We start from the raw sequence: 27,301 nt of genomic DNA on the forward strand, positions 1-27,301 counted from the left end.
GTCAAACAGTTCCTAAGAGGGCCTAGCAACTTGAGGCCACCCAGAAGGGCACCAACACCAGCTTGGGACCTTAACTTTGTATGGGAAAAGCTCTCTCTGCCCCCCTTTCGAACCAGGTAACTACAGAGCTAAAATTTCTTTCCTGGAAGACAGCATTCCTTCTTGCCATCACTTCAGCCAGAAGAGTCTCTGAGCTCCAAGCACTCATGCCTGTGGAACCATTCATCATCTTCCATGCAGACAGGGTATCCCTCAGAACTAACCCATCCTTCATGCCCAAGGTGGTCTCCAGTGTAGCTCTCAACTAATTCATTTATTTGCCCATTTTTTCCTAATCCCCAGAACAAGGGGGAAATGATTCTTCACTCTCTAGATGTGTACAGATAGCTCAGATTCTATCTGCACAGGACTAAATCTTTCAGAAAGTCTAATCAATTGCTGGTTAGCTTTGCTACAGGGGCAGAAGGCAAAGCCATCTCCAAGCAAACCATTTCCAAATGGATAGCACATTGCATCCATTTCTGCTACAAACAGCATGGAAAGCCTCCCCCCAAGAGGGTCAGGACACACTCCACCAGAGCTGCCTCCACCTCTGCAGCTTTCCTTAGAGGAGTCCCCACCAAGGACATCCAGGAGGCTGCCATCTGGACATCTATTCACACCTTTACCAGTCATTACTACCTGCCTCTCTTCTCCAAATCCAGGGCACTGTTTGCCTCTGCAATGTTGCAGGGCATCCTAGCCAGCCCTTAGTTTCCTTGACTGCCTCCACCCATTTCTTCAGCTTTGGGAATCAATCTAAATGTGATGACTGCAACAGTGAAACACAAAGAACATAGTACAGTTGTGTACACTTACCATAAATGTAAATGTTCAAGTGTATTCACTGTTGCAGTCCATCCCCCTTTCTTCTCTTTCTCCTTTTATTACCATTCTTCCTTATTGTTCTCCTTTCCTTTCAGTGGACATATTTGTATTTATTTTCCACTGGTGGGGTTATTCCACCAGAGCCTGACCTCCTACTTGGGGGCTTCTGACAGGTTAGGGCAAAAAAAAAACTGATGTAATGGCATTGGCTGCCTTACTTTATACTACTGACTACCTGACGTCAGTCCTCAAGTGACAGCAACCGACACAGAAATACTAAGTCTCTGGTATTCGGGCCTGCCAAGGGCTACCCCAGCAGGGATAACCCAAATGTGATGACCAGCAACAGTGAATACACTCAAACATCTACATTTATGGTAAGTGTACACAACTGTGCTTTCCACTACCCCCCCCTTTTTTTTAGACCAAGGTGGCATATTTTCCTTCTCCCTCCTACTGGTTGATGTGCTTTTTGATGGCCTCCTTCCTTTGCTTCCTTGCTGGCTTTTGGGTCTAGGGCAAGAAAGTCCTGATATACTTTGCACCCATATGTCCCTTATTTGCCACAATGTTGTGGCACATGGTCATACTTTGGACATATGGCACAGAAGGAAGACACCTAGGCTTTGGTATCTTGACCAGAAGTATGGCTATCCTTGGTGTGGGATATCCTGCTTGCCATTCAGTTGGACATCTACTGTTATGATAAATTCTTACACAGCAATACATTCTTTGAGTGCTAGGTTTAATGTCTTCTTTCATACTCCTGATGCCCCTTGCTTGATTTAACATGAAATGCTTCAGTGGCTGCTCAGAGCAAGATGATCGCACGTTTTGGATCATCCTTCTGCTTCAGTAATCATCACCCATCTTTGCTGAGTTGAGTTATTATCGTGGGCTAACTTCTGCCTTCATTCTGTTAGTAAGACCATTCCGGATGCCTCCTCCTGTAGTGGGGGTAACCATGAATACCTCCTCTTTGTAGTGGTGTTGGGGCATTGTCAGGAGGAGATGGACCAAGGTACCCAGAAGCAACAAGAGGTTAACCTTCAATTCAGTGTCCTGGAGATGAGAACAGTTCTTATGTTGCAGGAACTTTATAGGACTTCCTGCTTCCAAGAGTGACTTCTGTTTAAACAGGTAACATGACTGTGGTTTGTTGCATCAGTAAGCAGGGCCGAGTCGGGTCCTACCCCTTATGCCAGGAAGTCATGAGAGCATGATCATATTGCTTCCACAGTTGCAAACCATATCCCTGGAAGAAGCAGCTGTCTTGCCAGCAGGCCTCATGAGTGGTCTTTCAATCCAGTGGTATGTTCAACCACTGGAGCCATTCTTACTGTGACCTTTTTGCCTCCCCAGCTAACACCAAGTTCAGTAACTTCTTTGCCTTGATTCCCACAAAGGGACCATCCCTGAGAGATACTCTGGTCAGACAATGGCCCTCCAGGCTCCATTACACATTCCCTCCTCTTCCCCTAATGTCCAGATGCTTGCAGAAAGCAGTAAGATGCAAAGCAGAGTAATACACATATCACCTTACTGGCTTAGTAAAATTGGGTTTTCCCTGCTAAAAACCTGTCATCATGAAATTCCCTGGCTGTTGGATTGCAGGAGGGGCATAGTTCACTTCACTTGGACCTTCATAGCCTAGGTTGACCACATGGTTTCTTTAATTCCTATGATGGCCAGAGATCAATCTTGTCTCATGATTTTATTCATACCCTGTCTGTGTATCAGAAAGAGTCTATGTGTAAGGTCTGAAGCAGCAAATGTAAACGTTTATCTGTTATGCTCAAGGGATAGATCCTTTTAATGCATATGTTCATGAGATTTTACTTTTTGTCTCATACTGGTTTTCTTCAGGCTCCATTTTTTTTTTAACCATTAATGTACAGTTGGCCGCAGTCTCTAAATTTTTCCAGTGGAGTTGATTCATGCTCCCAACCTTTTCAAAGACTCTGTAAAACTATTTCCAAGGGTACCTTTCTTCTCTGTCCTCCAGTCAGAGAACCAGTACCCGTGGGACCTCATCTTTATTTTAGAAGCACTAACAAAGTCCCCTTTTGAGCCAGCATATTCTGCTACTTTGAAATTTCTTTCATGGAAGACCTTTTTTCTTGTGGCAGTAACTTAGAGAGTTACAGACCTTGTCTTCTAATCTACCTTACTTGGTATTTTATAAGGACAGGATTTCAATACATACAAATCCCTTCTTCATTCTCAAGGTGGTATCTGAAACAAATTTGAATCAATCTAGCCACTTGCCAGTATTTTTCCCCGACTATTCAAACAAGGGTGAATTTGTTCTCTATACATTGAATGTTCATAGGTTCATAGGTTAGTACTAGGCTATCGGCCCTAGGGCCTATACAAGCCTAGCCCTACCAATTCCCTGGATATTTCTTCCCACAATATTTTCTTCCCTGGACCCCTGTCTGGCAGGGCAACTGACGTGATCCCCGGGGTGAATTTCCTATCTCCCATCCAGTCGTCAAGGTTCCTTTTGAAGAGGGCCAAGGAGGCACTCTGCTTGACATGTATGGGCAGTCTATTCCAGAGTATGGGGAGTCTCTGGATCAGGAGCCTATCTCTCCAGCATGTTTTGTTCATTGTGATGACAAGGTTTAGATCTCTGGAGCGTGTGGCTCTGAGGGATTGGGATTTCTTTAAGTGGAGCATGTCCAACAGGTCAGGGTTTGACATGGCCTTGTATGTTAAGCAGAAATCGCCTCTGAGTAGACAATATGCCACAGACTATAGCTGGAGTTTTTTAGACAGTCAGCAAACTAAGACTTTAACTACTCAGAATTAAACCCTTTAGAGAAGACTCACACATTTTGTGTCCTTTGCAATAAATGAGCTGTGTTCGAAGGTCTCTCTCTCTCTCTCTCTGTAGGTGGCTTTCTGATTGCATTAGATTCATCTATTCTGCTCACAGCTGAACCTTATGCAGAGACCTACGCCTCATTCTACATAGTCCATTGCCACTTCTGTAGCTTTCTTTAGCAGTTCTTCATTTGATGAAATCTGTGCTGCAGCAATCTGGTCTACATTACATACTTTTGCCAAACATTACAAATTAGATGTTATTTAAGGTGTAGGGCTTAATTTGGAGCCATTATCCTCAACAGTTTCCTGTCATGATACCAAAGAAGTATTCTGTGATTGGGGATTCTAAACCATTAGTCGGACTGGACAGATGAGATGAATAGTATTTAGTAGTTATGTACTTAGCATACCAGATCCTTTTATCCATGTCTTCCTGATTAAGGTATTCCCCCTCTTCCCCCTTCCAGGAGGATTTGAAAGACTATTAGAGCTCTTCTCCAGTGCTGTCTCTAGAAAACCAGTTTTTCTTCATTTGACAGCAAACTCAGTCTGTAGTAGCTTCTCTCACAGGCACACTGTGGAAAGGAAAACAATTAAACAAGCTTGAGACTGGAGCATTATTTTGCTGACTCAGATCCAACAAGTTGTTTTGGTCAGACATGGATGAAAGGAGCCAGCATTATGGTAAATGTGTAACTGTCATTTATTGATAACTTCATAAAGGTTTGTATGTGTTAGTAAACCACATCTGTAGATTATACTGTGAATATAATTGTGTCTAGAGAGTATCCAAAGACGTCTACAGATTCTTGCTTTATACATTTGATTTATGTAATACTTATCAGAATTTTCTTTTTGCATTTCTTTTAGAGGGCAGGATCACTGTGATGACCGTGATACCCCTGACAGTTATGTGCCTTCTTCTTCTCCTGAAAGTGTAGTAGGAATGGAAATAAATCGATACCCAGACCTGTCATTGGTGAAAGAAGAGCCCCCAGACCCTGCCTCATCCCCTGTGATTCCTATTCTGCCAAGTTCTACAGGCAAAGGTAACAGTATTCTCTGGGATTAGATGATGTGCAGCTCACAAACAGCTTTGTTTGACTTTAGAGACTTTCTGCAAAGGGTAACTTCAAAATTCCTATTTTGATATCCTGTTATCAGCATAATTTATAATTTTCTCTCATTCTTAAACTCAGAAAAGCATGACTGCATCCCTTTACAGCCTCACTCTGTGACATGATATGCGAGACAGGGAGCATATTCATCCCATCCACCACCTGTTGTATTTTTTGTCTTTCCTGTGGTTCAGGTCTGTCCCGTAACAGTTGTTCCAGGAAATTTCCCATGCTACTTACCTAAACTGATTCATCCTTGCATATATTCTTACTCTTTCCAGATCATTGAAGCAACACCTACACTTGCTGTTCCTCTGTGGTTCAGGAAAACAGCACAACATGAAGCATTGCTGTAAGTGCTTCAAAATGGCCTCCACCAAGGGGTAAAGAGAGAAGACAGAGGCCTGTATAACTTAATTGAAAATAATGACAGTGGGGGTTGCCTAGCAAAGGGACCAGCTTGAGAGTCCCTAACATGACTGTTGGTGATGGACAAACTGGTGAATGTAAGTGAACTGGACGCATGCAAACATGAATCACAAACTCCTGCAGAATCCCCTTCCTGAAGGCATCATATTCTTATGAGTCAGAATTTCCTCTTTGATTAGCAAAGGGTCATGTGTACACATATTGTTGGATATCAGGAGAGTCACACCCCCAGTAACTTCCTCAGGGATGCATTCCTTGTTATGCACACTTTGTCACAGAAGAATTCTCTCAAATACTTCAGCAAAGGATAAATGTTAGGAAATGGGATCCCCGAGTCTTTTCAGGACTGTGCACTCCATTGGTCATGCATAGATCACTGGCTATACTCAAGGAGACTCCCCCGACCTTTTATGCTACAGTTAGGCTCCCTGGGGGCATCCCAGATGTTAAACATGCATATACATTGTTTGGTATCAGTGGGATATTGTCCTGCTTGGGTACAAGAGTGCACTTTCTGAAACATGGTCTGATGTCAGCACCAGGTCCTGTCCTGGCCTGTCACAATCTAGTGCCTTCATTGGTAAATATTTCCACATTATCATCCAATACCCAGCTTGGCCTGCCACTTAATTGTTACCACTTTTGCCAGGTTAGACTACATCTCCCCCTTGTTAGAGGCTAGAACATGCTTTTAAGGATACTCCACAAGTTAAACATACTGGGAGTGACCTTTGTCCTCTGTAAGGTGTTTTATAGTTTGCCTTTCTCTTCTGTCTTCTCAGTCATGTCTTACTTCTGTAAATACAACTGCATGTACTTGGGCATTAGCATTTTTAAAGCTATATGTCCCATGAGCTGCTTTCCCCCCTTTTTAGTTCTTAAATACACACACACACACACACACACACGTGGTGTGTGTGTGTGTGTGTGTGTGTGTGTGTGTGTGTGTGTGTGTGTGTGTGTGTGTGTGTGTGTGAGAATGTATGTATGTATATTTTGTTTTACTTGTTAACTGGGTGTGAGTCCATTGGACACAGTTATCCCTGTTTATAGAGTCGTATAGCAGGCAAATAAAGGTGGAAAGAATCAAACCCTGTACTTTGGGGACAAACAAAAAGCAGCTCATAAACAGCTCAGGGTTTTAGACATCTGCACTAACTATCTGAGGTAACATACTTTATACTATAGTTATTCAAAATCAGCTTTAACTCAGCCCCATGCATTTTGTGGACTTTTATCACATCAAATAATACTTTGTACATGTGCAAATGTCATTTTACTAAATGCATTATTTCAGTCTTTAGTATCATGATTAACTTTCAAACTATCCACATATTTTTGGGGTTTCTGTCTCTCTTTTTTCAGTATTTGTATTAAATAACATTTTAAGTTGCAACAAGAGTTGACATACATTAATGTCATGCAGCATGCACGTTTTCTTTAACAATTTTCATTCACTCTAGCTTTTCATAAATTTCTCAGTTCCTTTTCATTGTGTCTACAGTGGCTGTGGTACCACTCATATAGTCTTAATTATCTTTACTGTTATTTAGTTTAGAGAATTATATGTGCCTGATACGAGATATAATCTGTATTCAGTATGTCTTGAAGTTGTCGGCAATTTTAGTTTGTCTGTTGGAGAGTAAAGGATATGAAAAAGAAACAGCCTAGAGAATGCATGAAGAGTAAAACAGCTAACAAAATGTGGAATTCCTTAAGAAGTAATTTTGTATCTGAACCAGAGGAAGCAATACTAAAACGTTTTGCTTACTTGGAGGTTGAGGAAGACCATTCACAAGAAATCTCTTCCGAGGAAAAATATTACAATTCTTTCCGATCTCCACTTTTACAGACTTGCCTCATTCATTGTCCAGTGGGAAATTTCAAACTATGGATATAAGATCTCTTTTGGCATTGTATTAAAACTTTTGTTACGAAATATTAATTTTTTTTCAGGCTACAAGTGGCATTGCTTTATCAGCTAGTAAGACTGCAGTACAATACCTAGGTACTGTTAATTATTTTATTTCTAAAATTTCTAATAATCTTGCAATAAGAAATTAAATGCCTGGAGACTTGCAAGTGATGTTAAATGTGGAAAAGAACAGTGAATATTTAAATGTAATAGAAAGACCTTCCTCTTGGACAGCTAGATTGACCGCAGAATAGACTGTTTCTAATATGGTATAAGAAGTTAAAAAGATTGCAGTAGAAGTAAAAGAGATACAAACAAAGTAATACCAAATTATTAGAGGAATTATCAAACCTTCAGGATATGCTGCTCTTGCTAGAGGCTAATTCGTCCAGGTAATTTGTGTTTTTTGGGGATTTCAGAGTTATTAGATAAAATTAATTAATTCCATAAAATAATAAGCTACTTTATGAAAGTTTTGGCAGAAAGTAGTTAAGATGTTTCATTGAATAATGTTGTGATAGACTTCTCTTACCAGCTAGGATCACATAAACCTTGGAAGAATAGAACAATTATTGATAGGTTTTATTTGTTATCAGGAAGTAATAACATTTTGGCAGTTGCATCAAGATTCAGATATTTAATCTTTCATCAGTATTCACTAAACATATTTCAGGGTCTTCCACCAAAACGAATTAAGAAATTATGAACTTTTAATTCTGTAAGGTATTCCTTATTACAAAAAAGAGGTGAACTTGAAATTTATACATCCTCCAAGTAAACTACAAAGAGCTGATTTTGTAATTTAATTCAGTTCAGGAAGCTAAAAAAGAACTGTGTGAGACATGGACTTGTTCTTTTTTTCTGTCTTTTTATTTGTTTATTTTTAGTGAGTGGTGGAAGAGGATGAGGTTGTATTAGAACTTTTATCACAAAATATGAATTATGACTATTGTATCTGTTAATGTATTGTTTAACTATGTAGTTAAAGTAAACTGTTGATGATTTTGGCAGTAAAACTAGCTGAATTTGTTAGACTTTTATTACTTAAATTCCCTGGTCTGTTGATAGTGCAGTGCAATGTAATGATTTGCTTTAGAGTTACTGTATCTGGAACTGTTATTTGCTAACTGCAACTGTTGCTGTACAATTACTGCACCTGGATCCATTGGTTTAAGCATTCATTTGCTCACTGCTGCTGCTACTAGTTAGGTGGAGACCAAAATAGCCTACTGGGTTAAGTTATTTGATTTCAGTTTGCCACTTGTTCCTGATCCTAGTTTTGCTCCTGTGTACTTCATTTATTTTTCTGAGTACTACAGTAGTCACAGCTCATATTCTTGTATCCTTTAGCCATATCCCATGTTATCACATTTTTCTAGTCAGTACATTATTGCCCTCTGTCTTATAAAAAGAGTAACTTACTACAGTATCCTGTTTTGCCATGCCCCCCTCCATCTGCACTGGTCATTATGGAATTTCAGTCATCTTTTGCCCTTTCTGTAGGTAGCCTGATAGCAGTAGGTATTTTGAGTCAGTGTAGCAACTGCTTCATGACTTTTGAAAGCTCTTCATTATTGTCTTACAGTGATTCGGTATTTACTTAATGAACTTGGAGGCTACCTTATCACCTCCAAACTCACTTTGTAAGCACAACACACAAACAAAAATGCACACACAGCACAGAACACCTCCATTAAACCAACTTAACTCTGAGCTTGTTGACTTCCTAAGCCTTCCAGGCTAAGGACTAATAAATCTCAGCTATTAGTTCACACAGCAACTCACCCACTTTTTCTCTGAACACCCGTAATCAGTACACATACTTGTAAGAGTCACAAAGTTATGGACTCCAAGCCCATAAGGCCCACTGAGATTTCATCTACCCATGGTTATGTTTTAGTAATAGGTGAATGCATTGTCAGGTGTGCAGACAGCACCCTTATTGGGCTTGGTAAGAATAGGGTGACACTGTCATTCCAGAGCCAAAGTCAAGAATGTAGCAAGGGGGGTCTTAGAACCCTCCTTTATAACAAAGGTGATCATGACCTAATTGTGGCCCACATGGGAGTGAATGACCCTAAGCACTCTAGTCAGAAGGACTTGCTGAAGGATATGAAGGAGCTATGTCCAAGGCAGGAAAGACACTGAACTTGAGTGGTATTTTGTCATCACCCATGATGCCAAGATTCACAGACCAGATAACTGACTTTAATAATTGGCTTTTTAGCTAGTGACATTCTAGAGGATCCACTATGTGTCATATTGGGGCATGATGGTGAAAAGCCTTCCTGCTTTGCTAGAGATGTTGTGCACCCTCCTTAGCAAGGCTTCACATTCTGGCTAAAGTCTGTGTTGCCCCCATTGTGCCTTTTTAAGCAGAGTCCTTCTGTTGGTCATTGCAACCTGGTAAATTCTAATTTGGAACAAAAGTGGCTCTAGTAAATTCAAGGAGTCTTAAAAAATAAATAAGTAAAAATGACGGCACTTGGGTCCTGCCTGCAACTTGAACACATTCATACATGTATAGTTAACAGAGACATGGTTTCAAAGCAATGCAAGTACTCCCTGTATTCCTGTGTTTAGTACCTGTCCTATGTTCAGACAAACTGACAGTTTTGGGAGGAGTATTTATCAAGGCTATCATCTCACAACCGATTTCATTGGGACACCAATTTTGAACTCCTAAATGTCCAAATCTTCATAAACAAGATTAATTTCCATTTCATAGTTAGCTGTAGAACATCATGTGTATCCCTTTCTGAGCATGGTAGCTGTCTTAGCACATTAGCTGAAATTCCATTAAAACCCAACATATTTCTACTGGGGGGCATCATCTTCCATCAGTAAATTGTCTGACCTACACTTTTACTGTTCAATGTGCCCAATAGTTCCTTGAAATTAGAAATACTAACTTCCTTGTAGAAATGACTAGCCATCCTGCTAGGGGCCCCCAGTACCCTTTATCCTGTCCTCACAAATATGACCACATCTTGCACAATTCCGTATGTGTCATATTCTCTTGTTAAATTAGTGACCTTTTCTTCTAAACCTGCTGGAACTTCAACTGCAAACACCTTTGTGTTTAGGGACTTAAAAACAAACTTTCAGTTAATTGATGACCTAAATAAATTCCATTGTAGCCGTCCTTCGATGGATCAGATGGATCCTGATGTTCTTCATGTTTCAATGTTGCAGTCATTACATTTGGGTAATCTGCTTGCAGGTTGCCCTCAGTCAGCCTGATTAACAAAGTCTTGGGTCCTGCGTCGGTTGCTGCCCCTTCTTCCATGATGTCAGGTCGTCAGGGGTATAAAACATGCAGCTGATGCCATTACATCAGTCTTTCTTGCTGTGTGGTGCCTGAAGGAGAAGCAGTTCTCAAGTGCCGGTCGGCCGACTCCTAAAATTTTCGTTTTCGAGTTTCAGAACCGAAGTCTTCAACTTTAAAGTTAAGTACCCCGTTGGGGAAACTTTTTCTTGCTCCTTCCGATGTCAGTCTTCTTCTTCCTTCGGCTGCTCCCATTGGGGGTCGCCACAACAGATCAACTGTTTCCATTTCTTCCTGTCCTCTGTATCTTGCTCTGTCACACCAACCACCTGCATGTCCTCTCTCACCACATCCATAAACCTTATCTTAGGCCTCCTTCTTTTCCTGTTACCTGGCAGCTTCATCCTTAGCATCTTTTTCCCAATATACTCTGCATCCCTCATCAGCACATGTCCAAATAACATAATCTTGCCTCTTTGGCTTTGTCTCCAAACCTTCCAACCTGGGCTGAGCCTCTAATATACTTATTCCTAATCCTGTCCATCCTCGTCACACCCAGTGCAAATCTTAACATCTTCAACTCTGCCACGTCAAGCTCTGACTCCTGCCTTTTTGTCAATGCCACTGTCTCCAACCCATATAACATAGATGGTCTCACTACCCTCTTGTAGACCTTCCCTTTCACTCTTACTAGTACTCGTCTGTCACAAATCACTCCTGACACTTTTCTCCACCCACTCCATCCTGTACTCTCTTCTTCACCTCTCTTCCACACTCAACATTACTCTGAACTGTTGATCCCAAGTATTTAAACTCATCCACCTTTGCCATCTCTACACCCTGCATCCTCACCATTCCTCTATCCTCCCTCTCATTCACACACATATATTCTGTCTTAGTCCTGCTGACCTTCATTCCTCTTCTCTGTAGAGCATATCTTCACCTCTCCAGGGTCTCCTCCGTCTGTTCCCTACTCTCACTACAGATCACAATGTCATCTGCAAACATCATAGTCCACGGGGACTCCTGTCTGATCTCGTCTGTCAACCTGTCCATCACCATTGTAAATAAGAAAGGGCTCAGAGCTGATCCTTGATGTAATCCCACCTCCACCTTAAACGAATCCGTCACTCCCACCGCAGACCTCACTGCTGTCACACTACCCTTGTACATATCCTGTACCACTCTCACATACTTCTCTGACACTCCCGACTTCCTCATACAATACCACAGCTCCTCTGTAGGCACCCTGTCATATGCTTTCTCTAAATCCACAAAGACACAATGCATCTCCTTATGACCTTTTCTGTACTTCTCCATCAACACTGTCAGAGTAAACATCACATCTGTATAGGTTCATAGGTTCATACTAGGCTATCTGCCCTGGGGCAATTATAAGCCTAGCCCAATTCTGTATGGCTTACGCCACCCCTTGATTTGAGTATACTGTGCCCTTTTTAAGGTTTAGTTTACTGTGCCTCTGTCTAATAGTGACACGGGAGTAATCCCTGGGACAAACCTACGATCCCCCATCCACTTATCGAGATTCTTCTTGAAGAGATTCAGTGAGGTGCTCTGCCTCACATAACTGGAATTATGACACTTTGGCCATGTGGTTTTCAAAGGAGAGATTGCTATCAACTTGGGTCCCCAGGTCCCTAATAACTTTCTCTTTACTTAATGGGTTTCCGCCTGTGTGGTAATTTGTGGGAACATTGTTTTTGCCAAAGGGTATGACTATACATTTTTTGGCATTTAGCTTTAAACCATGGCGCTGGCACCAGTTATCTGTCTCTGTGAGACCTTTTTGAAGGATGTTTGTGTCAGCTGGAGAGTTGATTATGGCACCCAGTTTGCAGTCGTCTGCGAACTTGGTGAGCCATAGTCCTCCCACGTTTGCCTGTACCACGGAAAAGTATATACCGAACAAGAGTGGTCCCAGGACAGAACCCTGTGGGACGCCACTTGTGACCGGTTTCAAGTCTGACATGGCTCCAGCAACTCTCACTCTGTGGGTTCTGTCTTTGAGCCAGTTTGTGACCCATCTTGTGACATAGGGGTTTATATTTAAGCTGGATAGCTTATCTATGATGCCCGAGTGGGGTATTGTGTAAAATGCCTTTGCAAGGTCCAGATAGGCTGTGTGGACTGCCTTCTCTTCATCTATGGCTTTGGTGACTGTTTCAAGGAAGTCAACCAGGTTCAAAAGGCAGGATCTGCCCTTGACAAAGCCGAACTGGGTAGGATCTAGTGTCTGTAGGTCCCCAATGTCTTTGTTTATGAGCTCCATGATGATCCTCTCCATAGCCTTGCAGACTAAGCTAGTCAGGCTTATGGGGCGATAGTTTCCAGGGTCCGTAGAGGCTCCACCTTTGTGGAGTGGGACCACTGTTGCTGTACGCCATTCTTTGGGCACATATCCTGTAGTGAGGCTGAGATTGTATAGCTGTTTTATTTGAGGGATTAGTTCCTCTTGTAGTTCATGTAGGACGCAACCTGGGACGCCATCTGGTCCCATGGAAGCAGTGTTTTTTGCTTTGGAGAGGGCAGCCTTCACCTGAGCATCTGAGATGTTTGGGAGGCAGCCCTCTGCCGGGATAGATACTTGCTCTTTTGGGGTGGAGGGAGTGGAGAAGTTTGCACTGAACCTGTCTGCCAGGATATTGGCGATGTCTGTGGGTTCAGTGTATTTTTTGTCGTTTAGAATCAACTCAGAACAAGTATGGGAGTTGCATCCAAGGTTTCTAACATAACTGAAAAAAGCCTTATGATTGTCTTTGGTGTCCTGTGCAATTTTTCTCTCACTGTAGTGCTCTTCCCTGGCATGAAACCATACTGCTGATCACTAATCATCACCTCCCTTCTTAACCTAGCTCCCACTACTCTTTCCCATAACTTCATGCTGTGACTGATCAGTTTAATCCCTCTGTAGTTACTACATCTCTGCACATTACCCCTATTCTTAAAAAATCGAAAACACTTTTTCACCATTCCTCAGGCATCATCTCACTTTCCAAGATTTCATTAAACAATCTAGTTAAAAACTCCACTGCCATTTCACTTAAACACTCCACTGCCATTTCACTTAAACACTTCCATGCTTCCACAGGTATGTCATCTGGACCAACAGCCTTTAAGTTCTTCATCCTCTTCATAGCTATCCTTACTTCCTCCTTGCTAATCCACTGCACTTCATGATTCACTATCCGCACATCATCCAACCTTCTCTCCCTCTAATTCTTTTCATTCATCAACCCCTTAAAGTACTCTTTCCATCTGCTCAACACACTCTCCTCGCTTGCGAGTATGTTTCCCTCATTATCCTTTATCACCCTTGCCTGCTGCACATCTTTACTAGCTCGGTCCCTCTGTCTAACCAATCGGTACAGGCCCTTTTCTCCCTCCTTAGTGTCCAACCTTTTGTACAACTCTTCATACACCTTATCCTTAGCCTTCGCCACCTCTCTTTGCTATGCACCTCATCTCCTTATACTCTTGTCTACTTTCTTCATCTCTTTGACAATCCCACTTCTTCTTCGCCAACCTCTTTCTCTGTATACTCTCCTGTACTTCTTCATTCCACCACCAGGTCTCCTTGTTCTCCTTCCTCTTTCCAGATGTCACACCAAGCACCTTTCTAGCCATCTCTCTTACTAGCTCTGCTGTAGTTACCCAGCTATTCGGTAACTCTTCACTGCCACCCAGTGCCTGTCTTAACTCTTCCCTGAACATCACCTCACAATTACCCTTTTTGCATTTTCACCATTTGATCCTTGGTGCTGCCCACACATCATTCACACTCATCCTCCTCTTCTTGATCACCATTGTCATCCTACAAACCACCATCCTATGCTGCCTAACTACACTTTCCCCTGCCACCACTTTACAGTCTCCAATCTCCTTCAGACTGGCCCTACTACACAAGATGTCAGTAAAAGTTAATTGCATTACTTGTGGAAAGCATATACCTCAAAGATTTTCATTCGTACTGTATTTCTTGCCTAGGCCCTGACCACGACGTACCTTGCTGTCGGTTTTGTGCTTTATTTAATCGGCGCACTATCCGTTGTCTGTATATTTTTGCCTCTAAATATTTCGGTTCTCAGTTTAATTATCCAGAAATGTCGGTTAGCCATCCGACTACCGGGATTCCGAAAAAATGCAAAGATAAAGACAGAGACAGGCCGCCGAGGTCCAAAATTGCTGACAACGCTTCTCCTAAGCCAGTCGCCAGTTCGCCGGTACTCAGTGAGGCGCTTTTGCAGCCCCTGATACTCGCTACTTCTGATTCACAGGCTTCTACTGAGACCCATTCAGAGTCCGGTATGCCGCGAGATACTTCAACTATGGAATCCATGGATGTCTCTACCTTGGATGGGTCCAGAGCCGCTGTGCAGGCACCATCTTCTGAGGGTGTATTCAGGCCTACGGACTTGCATATTAAATCAACGCCTCCTTCATTACTAAGGCCTAAATCTCGATCCATGTCTAATAAACTGACGCCCAGGCCACATGCTCAGGCCCCTATCCCTAAAAAACAAATGATAAAAATGTCTGAAGATCTGATAAAGCTAATCAGGGGTAGTCAACCCCCCCCCCCCCCAAGAGAACTAGGGCTGAGCTTGATTATGAATCTTCTGATCAGGATTCTGTTTCTTCTGACTTTTATGATGAGACCTGGATTTGTCCTTACCTACTTATGAGGATTCTGATGCAAAGGATTCTATTCCCCCTGCTTCCCCTCCTGAGGATTTTTCTTTTGGAGAAACCTTACATACTTTATGGGAGCATTTTCACTGGGAAAGCCAGGAATTTTCTGATTCAAAAAAGAGGCTTAGGGATTTCCTTCTTCTACCTCAGCATAGGCCTTTGGCTATTCCTCCTGTACTAGACATTGTTGATCATGTTTTCTCGGAATCCAGTTTGGCCCCTGATTCCCTGCCTCCTGCTCCTAGTAAACCTGACGGATACTACAGGGTTCCTGAGTCCCACAAGTTCCTTTTCAAAATTGCTATTGCAGATCCAGAGACTTTTTTTCAGGGGCCCAAGGGCATTAAGGCTTCTACTGCTACAAATCCTACCCCTTCTGATAGAGACTCCAGGGCGCTGGATAGATGGGGTAAAAAGGTTTATACTTCAGCACCCATGGCAATCAGAACTTTAAACTGCCAATTTCATATGTTAAAATATCAGCAACATGTCATTGGACTGCTTAAACAGAAAATTATGTTGATTCCTGACAGTGTGGAAAATAATGATTTACAGGACTTAATGCATTCTGCTAAACAAGTTGGAAAACATACTTTGCAATGTGGTTTTGATTCTTTAGAGGCCTCTTGCAGGGCTGCTGTTACTGCGTCTGTGCTTAGAAAGCATGCTTGGCTTAAGGAGCAATCTTTGCCTGATCATGTTAAAGCTAAATTGTTGGATGCTCCTTTAAATCAGGACCACCTGTTTGGCAGCAAGGCTGAAGAAGTTCTTAAAAAGATGGAAGATAAAGCTAAATCTATGCAAACTGTTAAAGATGTTTTACAAGTGCAACCTCCTAGATTTAGTAGGCACTGGCCTACTAAGAACTGGTCCTTTCCAGACCCTTCCAGGTCTTCTCAAGCCAAACCCAGACACAGTAAAAACCCCCAGATTTCAGTCCCAGGAGACTCTCAGAACTAAGCAGTGAGGGGCCTCCACTTCCAAATCTGGGAATAACAAGACAACCCCCTATGGTAAACGGTCTCAATGACTTCCTTTTAAAATTTCCAAGCACTTATCTTCTGACTGCCCCTTTGGGTGGAACGATTGCTCTTCATGCAAAGAACTGGAAACTCATAACCCAGGACAAATGGGTTTTAAATGTAGTGTCCCAGGGATACAGATTTAATTTCCACACATTGCCAACACCAAATGGGTGGCCGGACCTACCCCCAAATCAGTCGGCAGAGACTCAAAAACAAGTACTTTCTCTATTAAGCATGAGGGCTATTCATCTGGTACCAGAAGAGGAAAAGGGACAAGGTTTCTACTCGAGACTTTTCCTGGTACCCAGAAAAGAAAAATCATTGCGTCCAATCCTGGACCTGTCTACTCTAAACAACTTTCTGGAGATTCCAAAATTCAAGATGCTGACTCTTCACCAATTACTTCCTATGCTAGGCAAAGATGCCTGGTTGGCAACACTAGATTTAAAAGAAGCATACCTGCACATCCCAATCACGGAATCTTGCAGAAGATACCTACGCTTCAAAGCAGGCTACATGCATTATCAGTTCTCTGCACTGCCCTTTGGCTTGTCTACTGCGCCCAGGGTATTCACAAAGTGCCTGGCTTCACTAAGTGCCTGGCTCCAGTTATTGCATTTTGCAGGCAAAGAAGTATTCAAATATACCCATACGTGGATTGTCTAATTCAGGCAGAAGGCCAGGACATACTTTTGAATCATCTGGCATTTGTAAAAAGGGTTCTAACTTGTCTGGGGTACACCATAAATGAAAAGAAATCACAACTGGTACCCTGTCAACAAATTACATTCCTGGGAACAAGCTTGAATACACCTTCCCAGATGGCTTACCTCACGCCAGAAAAGCAAATTAATATGATGACCTATTTCAAACAAGTGGCCACAAAAACCCTGCTGTCTGCAAGACAAATGGTATCTAAAAAGCCTATGGAGTCAACATTCTCACAGCCTAGAAACAATGATTCCTATCATGCCTTGCCTACACCTAGAGTTCATCTGGTGGGCAGAGGCCTGCCACGAAAACAAGGGACTACCATTCACACTACCCCATGCCACCCAAACCCTAACAACAGATGCATCAGACTATGCATGGGGGACTCACCTGGCAGGAAAGTGCATTCAGGGCAAATGGAACCCAAGTCAAATGCACCTACATATTAATCAAAAAGAAATGTTAGCTGTAGCGAATGCTCTGACATCCTTCAAGGACTACATTCTTTCAGGACAACTAATGGTAAAGACGGACAACATCACGGTTATGTGGTACATAAGCAAGCAGGGGGGGGGGGTACACATTCCTACCACCTCTGCAGACTAGCCCTGGCATTGTGGAACACAGCCTTGAGCTACCAAGTGCACCTACAAGCTCAATTCCTGCCAGGAAAATTAAATACATTGGCATACGGACTAAGCAGTAACCTCATGGACCCACACAAGTGGAAACTGGAACCAAGGATTTTCAACATGTTGACAAGCGAATGGGGGAGCCCAGACATAGACCTATTTGGCTTCTCCCAGAACTACCAGTTGGACAACTTTTGCACAAGGACTCCCCACAAACAAGCCTGGAAAGTGGATGCTCTGTCCTTCAGCTGGAAAAAACTATCAGTCCGTGTCTTCCCCTGCTGCCTCTGCTCTCCAAAGTTCTGTTAAAAGTCAAACAGGACAAACCAAGGAGATTTTCATTGCTCCAGACTGGCCGCGCCAGCACTGGTACCCCCTCCTGTGCAGTGTGTTGCAGTGATCTCCATGGCACCTGCCTCAGACCCCTTCCCTGCGTCTCAGCAGGAGAACCAGATTCTGCACCCTCAGCTTCCAACATTGAAACTTGCAGCCTGGCTAATTACTTAAACTCACCCTGATCATCCCTCAGCAAACCTGTGATGGATGTCATCTTAGAGACAAGGAGGCCTAGTGATAGAAAATCTTATGCTGAAAAATGGAAAAGATTCTATGCCTGGAACCGATTTCAAGGGATGAGCACAGCAGCGCCCTATTTACCTCAGATTTTGCAATACTTAACTGAGATGCTTCACAAGGGCCTGTCTTTTTCCTCCATTAAAATCCACACCTCAGCCATTTCAGCTCATTATAACACAGAACCTCCCCTCTTCTTTCATCCCCTGCTCAAGCAGTACCTCAGAGGGGCCAAAATTTTGAGACCACCCAGGAGAGCTCCAACCCCGGTCTGGGACCTTAACTTTGTATTGGAGAAACTCACTCTACCTCCTTTCGAGCTAGCTGCTACTGCAGACTTAAAATTTCTTTCTTGGAAAACAGCTTTCCTTTTAGCAATCACTTCAGCTAGAAGGATATCTGAATTACAGGCCCTTATGGCAGTGAAGCCTTTCATCATCTTTCATGCAGACAGGGTGTCACTCAGGACCAATCCATCCTTCATGCCCAAGGTGGTATCCAGTGTGGCTCTTAATCAGTCCATTCATTTGCCAACCTTCTTTCCCAATCCACAGAACAAAGGGGAACGGATTCTACATTCCTTGGATGTGCACAGACAACTTAGACTCCACTTGGACAGGACTAAACCTAGAAGAAAATCTGAATAACTGCTGGTAGCATTTGCTGCAGGGGCAGAGGGAGAAGGCTATTTCAAAACAAACTATTTCTAAATGGATAAACCATTGTATTCATTTCTGCTATAAGCACCATGGAAAACCTATCCCCCAGGGGATCAGATCTCACTCCAGGGCTGCATCTACTTCTGCAGCCTTTCTCAGAGGTGTTCCTACCAGGGACATCCTAGAAGCTGCTACCTGGTGTTTTGTACATACTTTCACCAAGCATTATCATTTGCCAATTTTCTCTAAATCCAGAGCTGGCTTTGCCACTGCTGTCTTGCAGGGCCTTATAGCTGGCCCTAATGCTATATAAACTCCTCCCAACCATAGCTTTGGGAATCTACCCAAATGTAATGACTGCAACAGTAAAACACGAAGAACATAGTACAGTTGTGTACACTTACCATAAATGTAGATGTTAGAGTATATTCACTGTTGCAGTCCTGGTTACCCTCCCTCCAGCCCCCTAACTTCTTCTGGCTATACCTCTTTCCTTTACTATGCTTAAAAGGCTTTTTGGTGTATTTGCTTTTTGTTGGAGGTATACCTTTGTGTTTTTATGTTTATTTGCTCCCCATTAGGGAGGCACCTGACATCTGGGGCAAGAAAAACTGATGTAATGGCATCTGCTGCATGTTTTATACCCCTGATGACCTGACATCATGGAAGAAGGGACAGCAACCAATGCAGGACCCAAGACTTTGTTAATCAGGCCGACTGAGGGCAACCTGCAAGCAGGTTACCCAAATGTAATGACTGCAACAATGAATACACTCAAACATCTACATTTATGGTAAGTGTACACAACTGTACTTTGCTAATGCCACTGTATGTGCCTCTGACTTTTACTACCTCTTAAATAGTTGTATTAATAAGGCAGTCCCTAGATGCACCAAATATAAAGAGAAATTTGAAAACAAGCCGCTTTGGTGTAATACCAGTATAAATAAATTATATAACAAGAGGAAGAAATTACTTAATTCTTAAGAGTTTTCACTGTCTACCTTAAGAGCCCACTTATGCAAAGTAGAAAAGAGCTAAAGGGAACAACTGATGAACTTAAAACTTCATATGATCTGAAAATAGCCACTAAAATCAAAAGGAACTACTGATATTTCTTAAACTCTGCCAGGAAGTTGAATGTAATGTTTGGAGCTGATGCACAATAATATTCCCCGCTCTGACCCAAAGGAAATAGCTAATATCCTTACTGACAAATTTAGTACAAGTTTTACTCCAACAACTATAGCTGTTCCACAGATTACAAAATCCAAGCCATACTCTTTAATTGCCATAGAACAAGTTCTTTTAGCCCTGCCAAACGCTTAAGGACACCTCTTCTACGGGTCTGGATAACAAACCAGGTTATCAGTACCAGCTGTGGTGTATTTGAACCCTCTACTTAACCTCTTTACCAGAAGCCTGTCCACTGGTTAGAGTCATAAAGCCTGGAAATCGGCCATTGTAGTGCTGTTACACAAGGGTGGCCCACACAAAGACCCTGGTAACTGTAGTGCTGTCAGTCTCACTAACCTCATTTGTAAAGCAATGGAATGTATTATAATGGTCTCATTAGTTTAGAGGTTATAAATCTCTTCACCCTCAACCCTCTTCAATTTGGCTTCTTCTAAGAAAGGTCCTGCCTCTTTAACTTCATTCAGTTCTTTGAAAACATCCCCAAAACAGTGAGTAGTGGTTACACAATTCATACAATGTAAATGGAACTGGCCAAGGCCTTTGATACTGTTCCCCATGGAAGCATTACTAACAGACCTGTAAATCTGAATGTATATCCTTAAGTTGTGTGGTGAATAGATAACTGGTTGTCTGACAGAACCTTGGTGTTAGAGTTGCAGCTGCCACTTCTGAAGCAGAAATGTTACAAGTGGTGTACCATGGGATTTTCAATATTGAGTCCTTTTCTACTTGACATTTATTTCCTAGGTCTTCAGTCCAGCACTCCTGGCCTATGGCTGTCTTACGTTTATAGACAACTGTAAATTGGGTGTTGTTTTTTGATCTTCCACTGAGTCACGATTGCTCCAGCATAGGTTAGACCACATCAGCATTTGACGTTTGAAAATTGTGGTAAATAAAGCATTTTCCCATGCTACAGAAGTGACACACTATCAATTAAAAACCCTTAATAAGGGATCTAGGCACCCTTGTTGATAATTCCTTATCTTTTGACATTCATTTTTCCTCAGTAGTTCAGAAAACCATCCGTGTGGTTCATCTGATTTCTAAAGCCATCTCCTCTAATTCCAAATAAGTCTTAATTCCCCTCATAATACATTTTATTGAATGTAATGCCTCTTTGGCATGCATTTGTCAAAACATGTTACTCGTCTTGAGACCTCATAAATTACCAAGTAAAAATATCAGTGGCCTCAGAAGTCTTGGTTATCAGGATAAACTAGGAACCATGTCTCTGCGCTGATTTTTATAGTTTCCCCTCTGGGGATCTGTGTCTAACCTTTTGAGCCATGACAGTATTGACCACCTTTGACCTGCCATTTACATGTGTACTAGAGATGTACTCCTGACTGATGACATACTGTTTCAGTGAGCAAAACAGGATGAAATTTACAGTTGAAAGATCATGATGTTTTTAGAAAGCTGATAATGCTGGCCAAATATACATCTCTACAAAGTGAGTGTTTACCCTCAAACTCTGGAAGGGAGAAACACCTGAAACAGGTGGCTAAAGGGTATGAAAAACTTTGCAGGAAAAAAATATAATGATTCACCAACATTTGCATCAGAGTTAAGCTTGTACTGGTGCATAAAGGGATAACCGATAGCCTAGTACCTACCTATGAACTGCAACCCAGGTGACCTGAGTTTGATTAATGGCTTGGACACTTGTTGGCAAGGCAGAAAAGATGGGCATGCCAGTACTAGACAGGAGGACATGTGCTTGGGCTGATCTCCACAGTTGATCTCTGGTGCAGGCTGGAGAAGCACTGGGAGTGCTGTTTACAGTGTGTGTGTGTGTGTGTGTGTGTGTGTGTGTGTGTGTGTGTGTGTGTGTGTGTGGGGGGGGGGGTACTTTGGTTGAATCACACACAGTCATGGACAGTATGCTCCAAACACCTTGTATGCCATCCCGATGGACCACACAAATGTATGTGGGTGGCGGTGCAGTGTTGGCCTTAAATAAAAAAAAATCCTTTGGCAGCAGTATGGTACAGCAGCAAGTTACCTCAATCTCCTCGCCAGCGGAAAACATAGTTGGAGTCAGTCTGGAGGAGGTCAAGGCGGTTGTAGCAGACCCGATGGATAAAACAAGATAGTCAGCTGGGGTGACCCAAAATAAATTGCATTAGAATCTCTTCATTGCATTTTGTCCATATTTTGTCAAAAGCAGTGGAAAGTTTATTCCTTGGACATTACATTTTTCAAGATATGATCCTCTGTTATGACATATACGTCAGTCCTTGTCTTGAGGCAAGATGTGTGATGATTATGGCTACTCAAAGTATATTTGTGGTTGAACAGACTCATTACTCTGCTGGTATAATAAAATGAAAGAGTCTCATAAGTTGATCCTTCTTTGTTCTGCTGGCTAAAGGAAAACAGTGAAGTTACCAGATTGCTTGCCTGCTTTGTGGATGACTTTGTATGGACCAGTTCACAAAACCTTGCTACTTCATTTTTGCCACACTCTGAAAGCTACCCTTTATTTTGCCCAATAAGACTATGACCATTTTTATTTATTTATTTATTTTAGGCTGTATTTTCCCCATCTCTTAGGTTCATAGATTGATACTATGCTATCTGCCCTAGGGCATTTATAAACCTAGCCAGAGTGTGTTTGGCTTTCGCCACCCTTTTAGATTGGTTGACTGTGCCTCTGTATAGTAGGTCACAGAAGGTAGCCCTTTTGAAGTTAGTTTACTGATAAATAACGCTGTACCATACTGCTGCCAAAGGAATTTTTTTTTATTTAAGGCCAACACCGCACCTCACCCACATACATTTGTGTGGTCCAACGGGATGGCATGCAAGGTGTTTGGAGTCTTGGTGTAACCATCAAGCTTGCATCTCTGCAGTGCACAATAAAGCTTATTCTTTCCCAAGGGTGCAAGAGGTGAGTAATGGAGAATGAAACCCTCACTCATCCAAGGACAGAGGGTTTTGTGTCTTTAAGGCTATTACTCATGCCCATTACAATTGCAGAAGTTGGAGTTCATGGACTTCAGTGAGGGTATATCACTTTCTTCTTTGAGCGATTTACCCCCCCCCCCACCTGACGTCTGGGGCAAGAAAAACTGGAGAACATGGCGTTGGCTGGCAGCTTTGTACTCCTAGCGCTCTGACGTCAGGGAGCATGACTGAGCAGCCAACGCTGGACCCAGACTTTGGGATTCTGGCCGACCGAGGACTGCCTGCCTACAGGAAGAACCCTACAGTGATGACTGCAACAGTGAAGACACTCGAACATCTACATTTATGGTAAGTGTACACAACTGTACTTTTCTCCACCATCAAAGTTCAGTTAGCATTAGCAGCTATCTCCAACTACCACATTGGAGATGAATGCTTCTCCTTTGGCTTCATCTAAGCTATGTAAGGCCTTTCTGAAAGGTACTTTCTTACTTAGACCCCCAGTTAGGGACCCTACTCCACTTTGGGACATGACTTTGTTATTACATACTTTAGTGCATTCTCCTTTTGAACCATCAGCTAAAGTAGACCTTAAGTTTCCATCTTGGAAAATAGTCTTTCTGGTGGCCATAACCTCAGCAAGATGAGTCTCTGAACTCCAAGCACTCTCTGAAACCACTATATTTGATTTTTCACGAAGGTAAAGTTACTTTACTCACTAATCCTTCCTTTTTACCAAAAGTTGCCTCCGAAACAAATATAATCAAGTGATCAGTTTACCAGTTTTCTTTCCCAAATTTGACAATAAAAGAAAATATACCCATCATCTCTTAGATGTACATAGGCAACTTTGCTTTTACCTTCACAGGACTAAGGAATGTAGGAAAACTGATCAATTGTTTGTCTCCTTTTTTAACAATAAGATGGGAAAAACAGTCTCTAATACTACACTAGCCAAATGGATAACAGATTGTATGTCCTACATTTATTCCTTGAGAGGCATAACCTTGCCAAGGCAACCAGAGGCGCACTCAAATAGGTCAATAGCCACATCAGCTCCCTTTTGGGCTAGAGCCTCTATTGATGGCATTTGTGCAGCTGCCACATGTTCTAATACTCATACTTTTATTGCTCATTACAAATTGGACATCATCTCCAGAAAAAGAGCTTCTGTTGATTCTACAGTTCTCCGGAACATCCTTCCATGAGGCCCACCCAAGGTTACGGTAACGGGGGACTCTGTCCCATTTGTTGAGGAATGAATGAGAATGAAAACATCAGATATAAAAGGTTATGTACTCACCATAACTGCATCTGTGCTGTCCATTTTCATTCTTCCTGAACTTCACCCTATCCATCTCTTTGGGAAAGCCCTAACAGAATAGTTGCTAGGAACCATAGATGTTCTTCATGTTTCACTGTTGCAGTCATTACACTTAGGTTATCCTGCTGGCAGGCTACCCTCAGTCGGCCTGAATTCCAAAGTCTAGGTCCAGCGTCGGTTGCTGTCGCCTCTTCCCTGACGTCAGTGCGCCAGGGGTATAAAAGATGCAACTTGCGCCATTTTCTTCAGTCTTTCTTGCCGTGCGATGCCCGAAGCAGAAGCAGTTCGCAATTGTCAGTCGGCCGACTCCTGAGATTTTCGAGTTCGAATTCCAGTTCCGAAGTCTTCATTAAAAGCTAAGTACCCCGTTGGGGAAAACTTTTTTCTTGCTCCAGACCGATGTCAGAAAAAGTTAATAATTGTATTTCTTGTGGGAAGCAAATACCTCATAAGGATTTTCATTCTTACTGTATTCCTTGCCTAGGCCCTGACCACGACGTTGCTTGTTGTCGGTTTTGTGCTAGATTTAACCAGCGCACTATAAAGCGCCGGTACGATTTTGCATTTCACTATTTTGGCAGAAGATTTAATTACACAATGCCATCGGATAGCCAACCGACTACCGCAATTCACAAGAAACGCAAAGAAAAGGACAGGCATCCGAGGTCTAAAACCGATGACAAGGCTTCTTCTAAGCCAGTTGCCGGTTCGCCAACTCTCGGTGAGGTGCTTTCGCAGCCCCTGACGCCCGCTACTTTGGACCCGCAGGCCACTATAGACTCCCATGTGAAGTCACCTAGGCCACTGGAAGCTCAAGGTATTGGACCTTCGGAAACTATTCCCTCAGATGGGTCCGGAGCGGCTGAGCAGGCATCTGCTTCCGAGGGTGTCTTCAGACCTACTCAATTGTACATTAAAGCGACTCCAGCTACAGAGGCAAAAACTAAATCTTTAAAGACAAAGAAACAAGTACAACAGCCTCATGATCAGGCCTCCATGCCCAAAAATCAGATGCTCAAAATGGCCGAAGACTTAATTACTTTGATCAGGGGTTCCCATCCTCCTCCTGATAAGAGGCCTAGGCAAGAGACAGAGTATAAATCTTCAGATCAGGTTTCCATTTCTTCAGATTCCTCTTCTGATCAGGAATACTCTCTTCCTCCATATGAGGATTCTGATGCTGAAGAACCTATCCCTTCAGCCTCTCCTCCTGAGGATTACTCTTTTGGGGAAACCTTGCATACCATGAGGGAACATTTCCACTGGGAGAGCCAGGATTATTCTCAATCTAAGAAAAGGCTCAGGGACTTCTTTTACTCCCACAACACAGGCCCCTAGCTATTCCGCCTGTGTTAGACATTGTAGATGATGTATTTCCAGAGTCCAGTCTGACCCCTGACTCCTTACCTCCAGCTCCTGTTAAGCCGGACAGGTACTACAAGGTGCCTGACTCTCATAAATTCCTTTTCAAAAACCCTGCTGCTGACCCAGAAACTATTTCTCAGGGTCCCAAAGGGGTCAAGACATCCACTGCAAAAAACTCTACCCCCTCTGAAAGGGATTCTAGGGCATTAGACAGATGGGGAAATAAGATTTACACCTCTGCTACCTTGGCTATAAGGGCTTTAAGTTGTCAGTTTCATATGCTCAAATATCAACAATATATTATGTCACTGCTTAAACAGAAAATGTTGTTAAATTCTGAAGGTGCAGAAAACAAAGAAATGCAGGATTTATTACATGCAGCTGAGCAAGTTGGAAAACATACTTTGCAATGTGGTTTTGATTAGTTGGAGGCCTCCTGCAGGGCCGCTGTCACGGGTTCTGTCATTAGGAGGCATGCTTGGTTAAAGGAACAAAATTCACCAGATCATGTTAAAGCAAAATTATTAGATGCTCCATTACAGCATGATACTTTGTTTGGTGTTAAAGCAGAAGAGGTGATAAATACAATGGAGGACAAAGCTTAAATCTCTGCAAACGGTCAAGGATTTCTTACAGGTACAACCTCCTAGATTTAGCAGACACTGTCCTACAAAGAATTGGTCCTTTCCAGTGTCAGACAGACTGCAAAGGGGCAGATACAGATGCCCAAGAGGCAGAGCCCAGCCCCAAGATTCATACAGGTCTAAACAATGGGGTGCTTCTTCCTCCAAAAGTGGAGAAGACAAATCACAGCCTTACAGGAAACAGTCCCAATGACTTCCCCCTGCCTGCGCCAAGCACTTATCTTCTGGCAGCATCTTTAGGGGGAAAACTAGCACTTTTTTTTCTCACAATTTGCACATAACAACCCAGGACAAATGGGTCTTAGACATAGTGTCACAGGGTTACAAGTTTCACTTTCATACCCTGCCAAGGACAAACGTTTGGCCAGACCTGCCAAAAAACCAATGGGCAGAGGCACAAAAACAAGTCTCATCCCTCATGGACATGAGGGCCATTCAACAAGTACCAGAACAAGAGCAGGGACAAGGATTTTATTCAAGACTGTCCTTGGTACCCAGAAAGGACAAAGCCTGGAGACCAATACTGGACCTATGTATTCTAAACACATATCTGCATATACCAAAATTCAAGATGTTGACATTACAGCAGCTTCTGCCCATGCTGAGCAAGAAGGCTTGGCTTAGGACTTTAGACCTAAAAGAGACATACCTGCATGTCCCAATCAGACAAACATGCAGAGGATACCTCAGATTCAAAGCTGGCGCAATGCACTACCAATTCTCTGCACTGCCCTTTGGCTTATCTACTGCGCCCAGGGTCTTCACAAAGTGCCTGGCACCAGTAATTGCATTCTGCAGACAAAGAGGAATACAAATATATACTTACTTGGATGACTGCCTCATACAAGCAGAGAACAAGGACATTCTACTGCAGCATCTGGCGTTTGTAAAAAGATTACTACCATGCCTAGGGTACACAGTCAACAAACAGAAATCAAAACTAGTACCCTCTCAAGAGATAATATTCCTGGGTGCAAGCTTAAATACAACTGCCCAGATGGCTTATCTCACGCCAGACTAACAAAGGCAACTGACTACCCATTTCAAATTGTTGGCAACAAAGGCCCAGTTTTCTGCAAGAAAAATTCTGCAGGCTTTGGGCTTCATGGCATCCTGCAT

At 42.6% G+C, this 27,301-nt stretch overlaps 1 protein-coding gene across 1 annotated transcript in view; it reads left to right on the forward strand.

The window, feature by feature from the left end:
• Window positions 1–27,301, forward strand: part of KMT2C (lysine methyltransferase 2C) — a gene marked incomplete in the record, with an annotated part of 4,117,755 nt that overhangs the window by 3,516,064 nt on the left and 574,390 nt on the right. The window contains 1 exon segment of the mRNA XM_044066891.1: window positions 4,570–4,748. Coding sequence (XP_043922826.1) covers window positions 4,570–4,748 — 179 coding nt within the window.

The sequence above is a fragment of the Protopterus annectens genome, chromosome 3.part1 (assembly GCF_019279795.1).
Source record: "Protopterus annectens isolate FY-2018-M chromosome 3.part1, PAN1.0, whole genome shotgun sequence".
Lineage (NCBI taxonomy): Eukaryota > Metazoa > Chordata > Ceratodontiformes > Protopteridae > Protopterus > Protopterus annectens.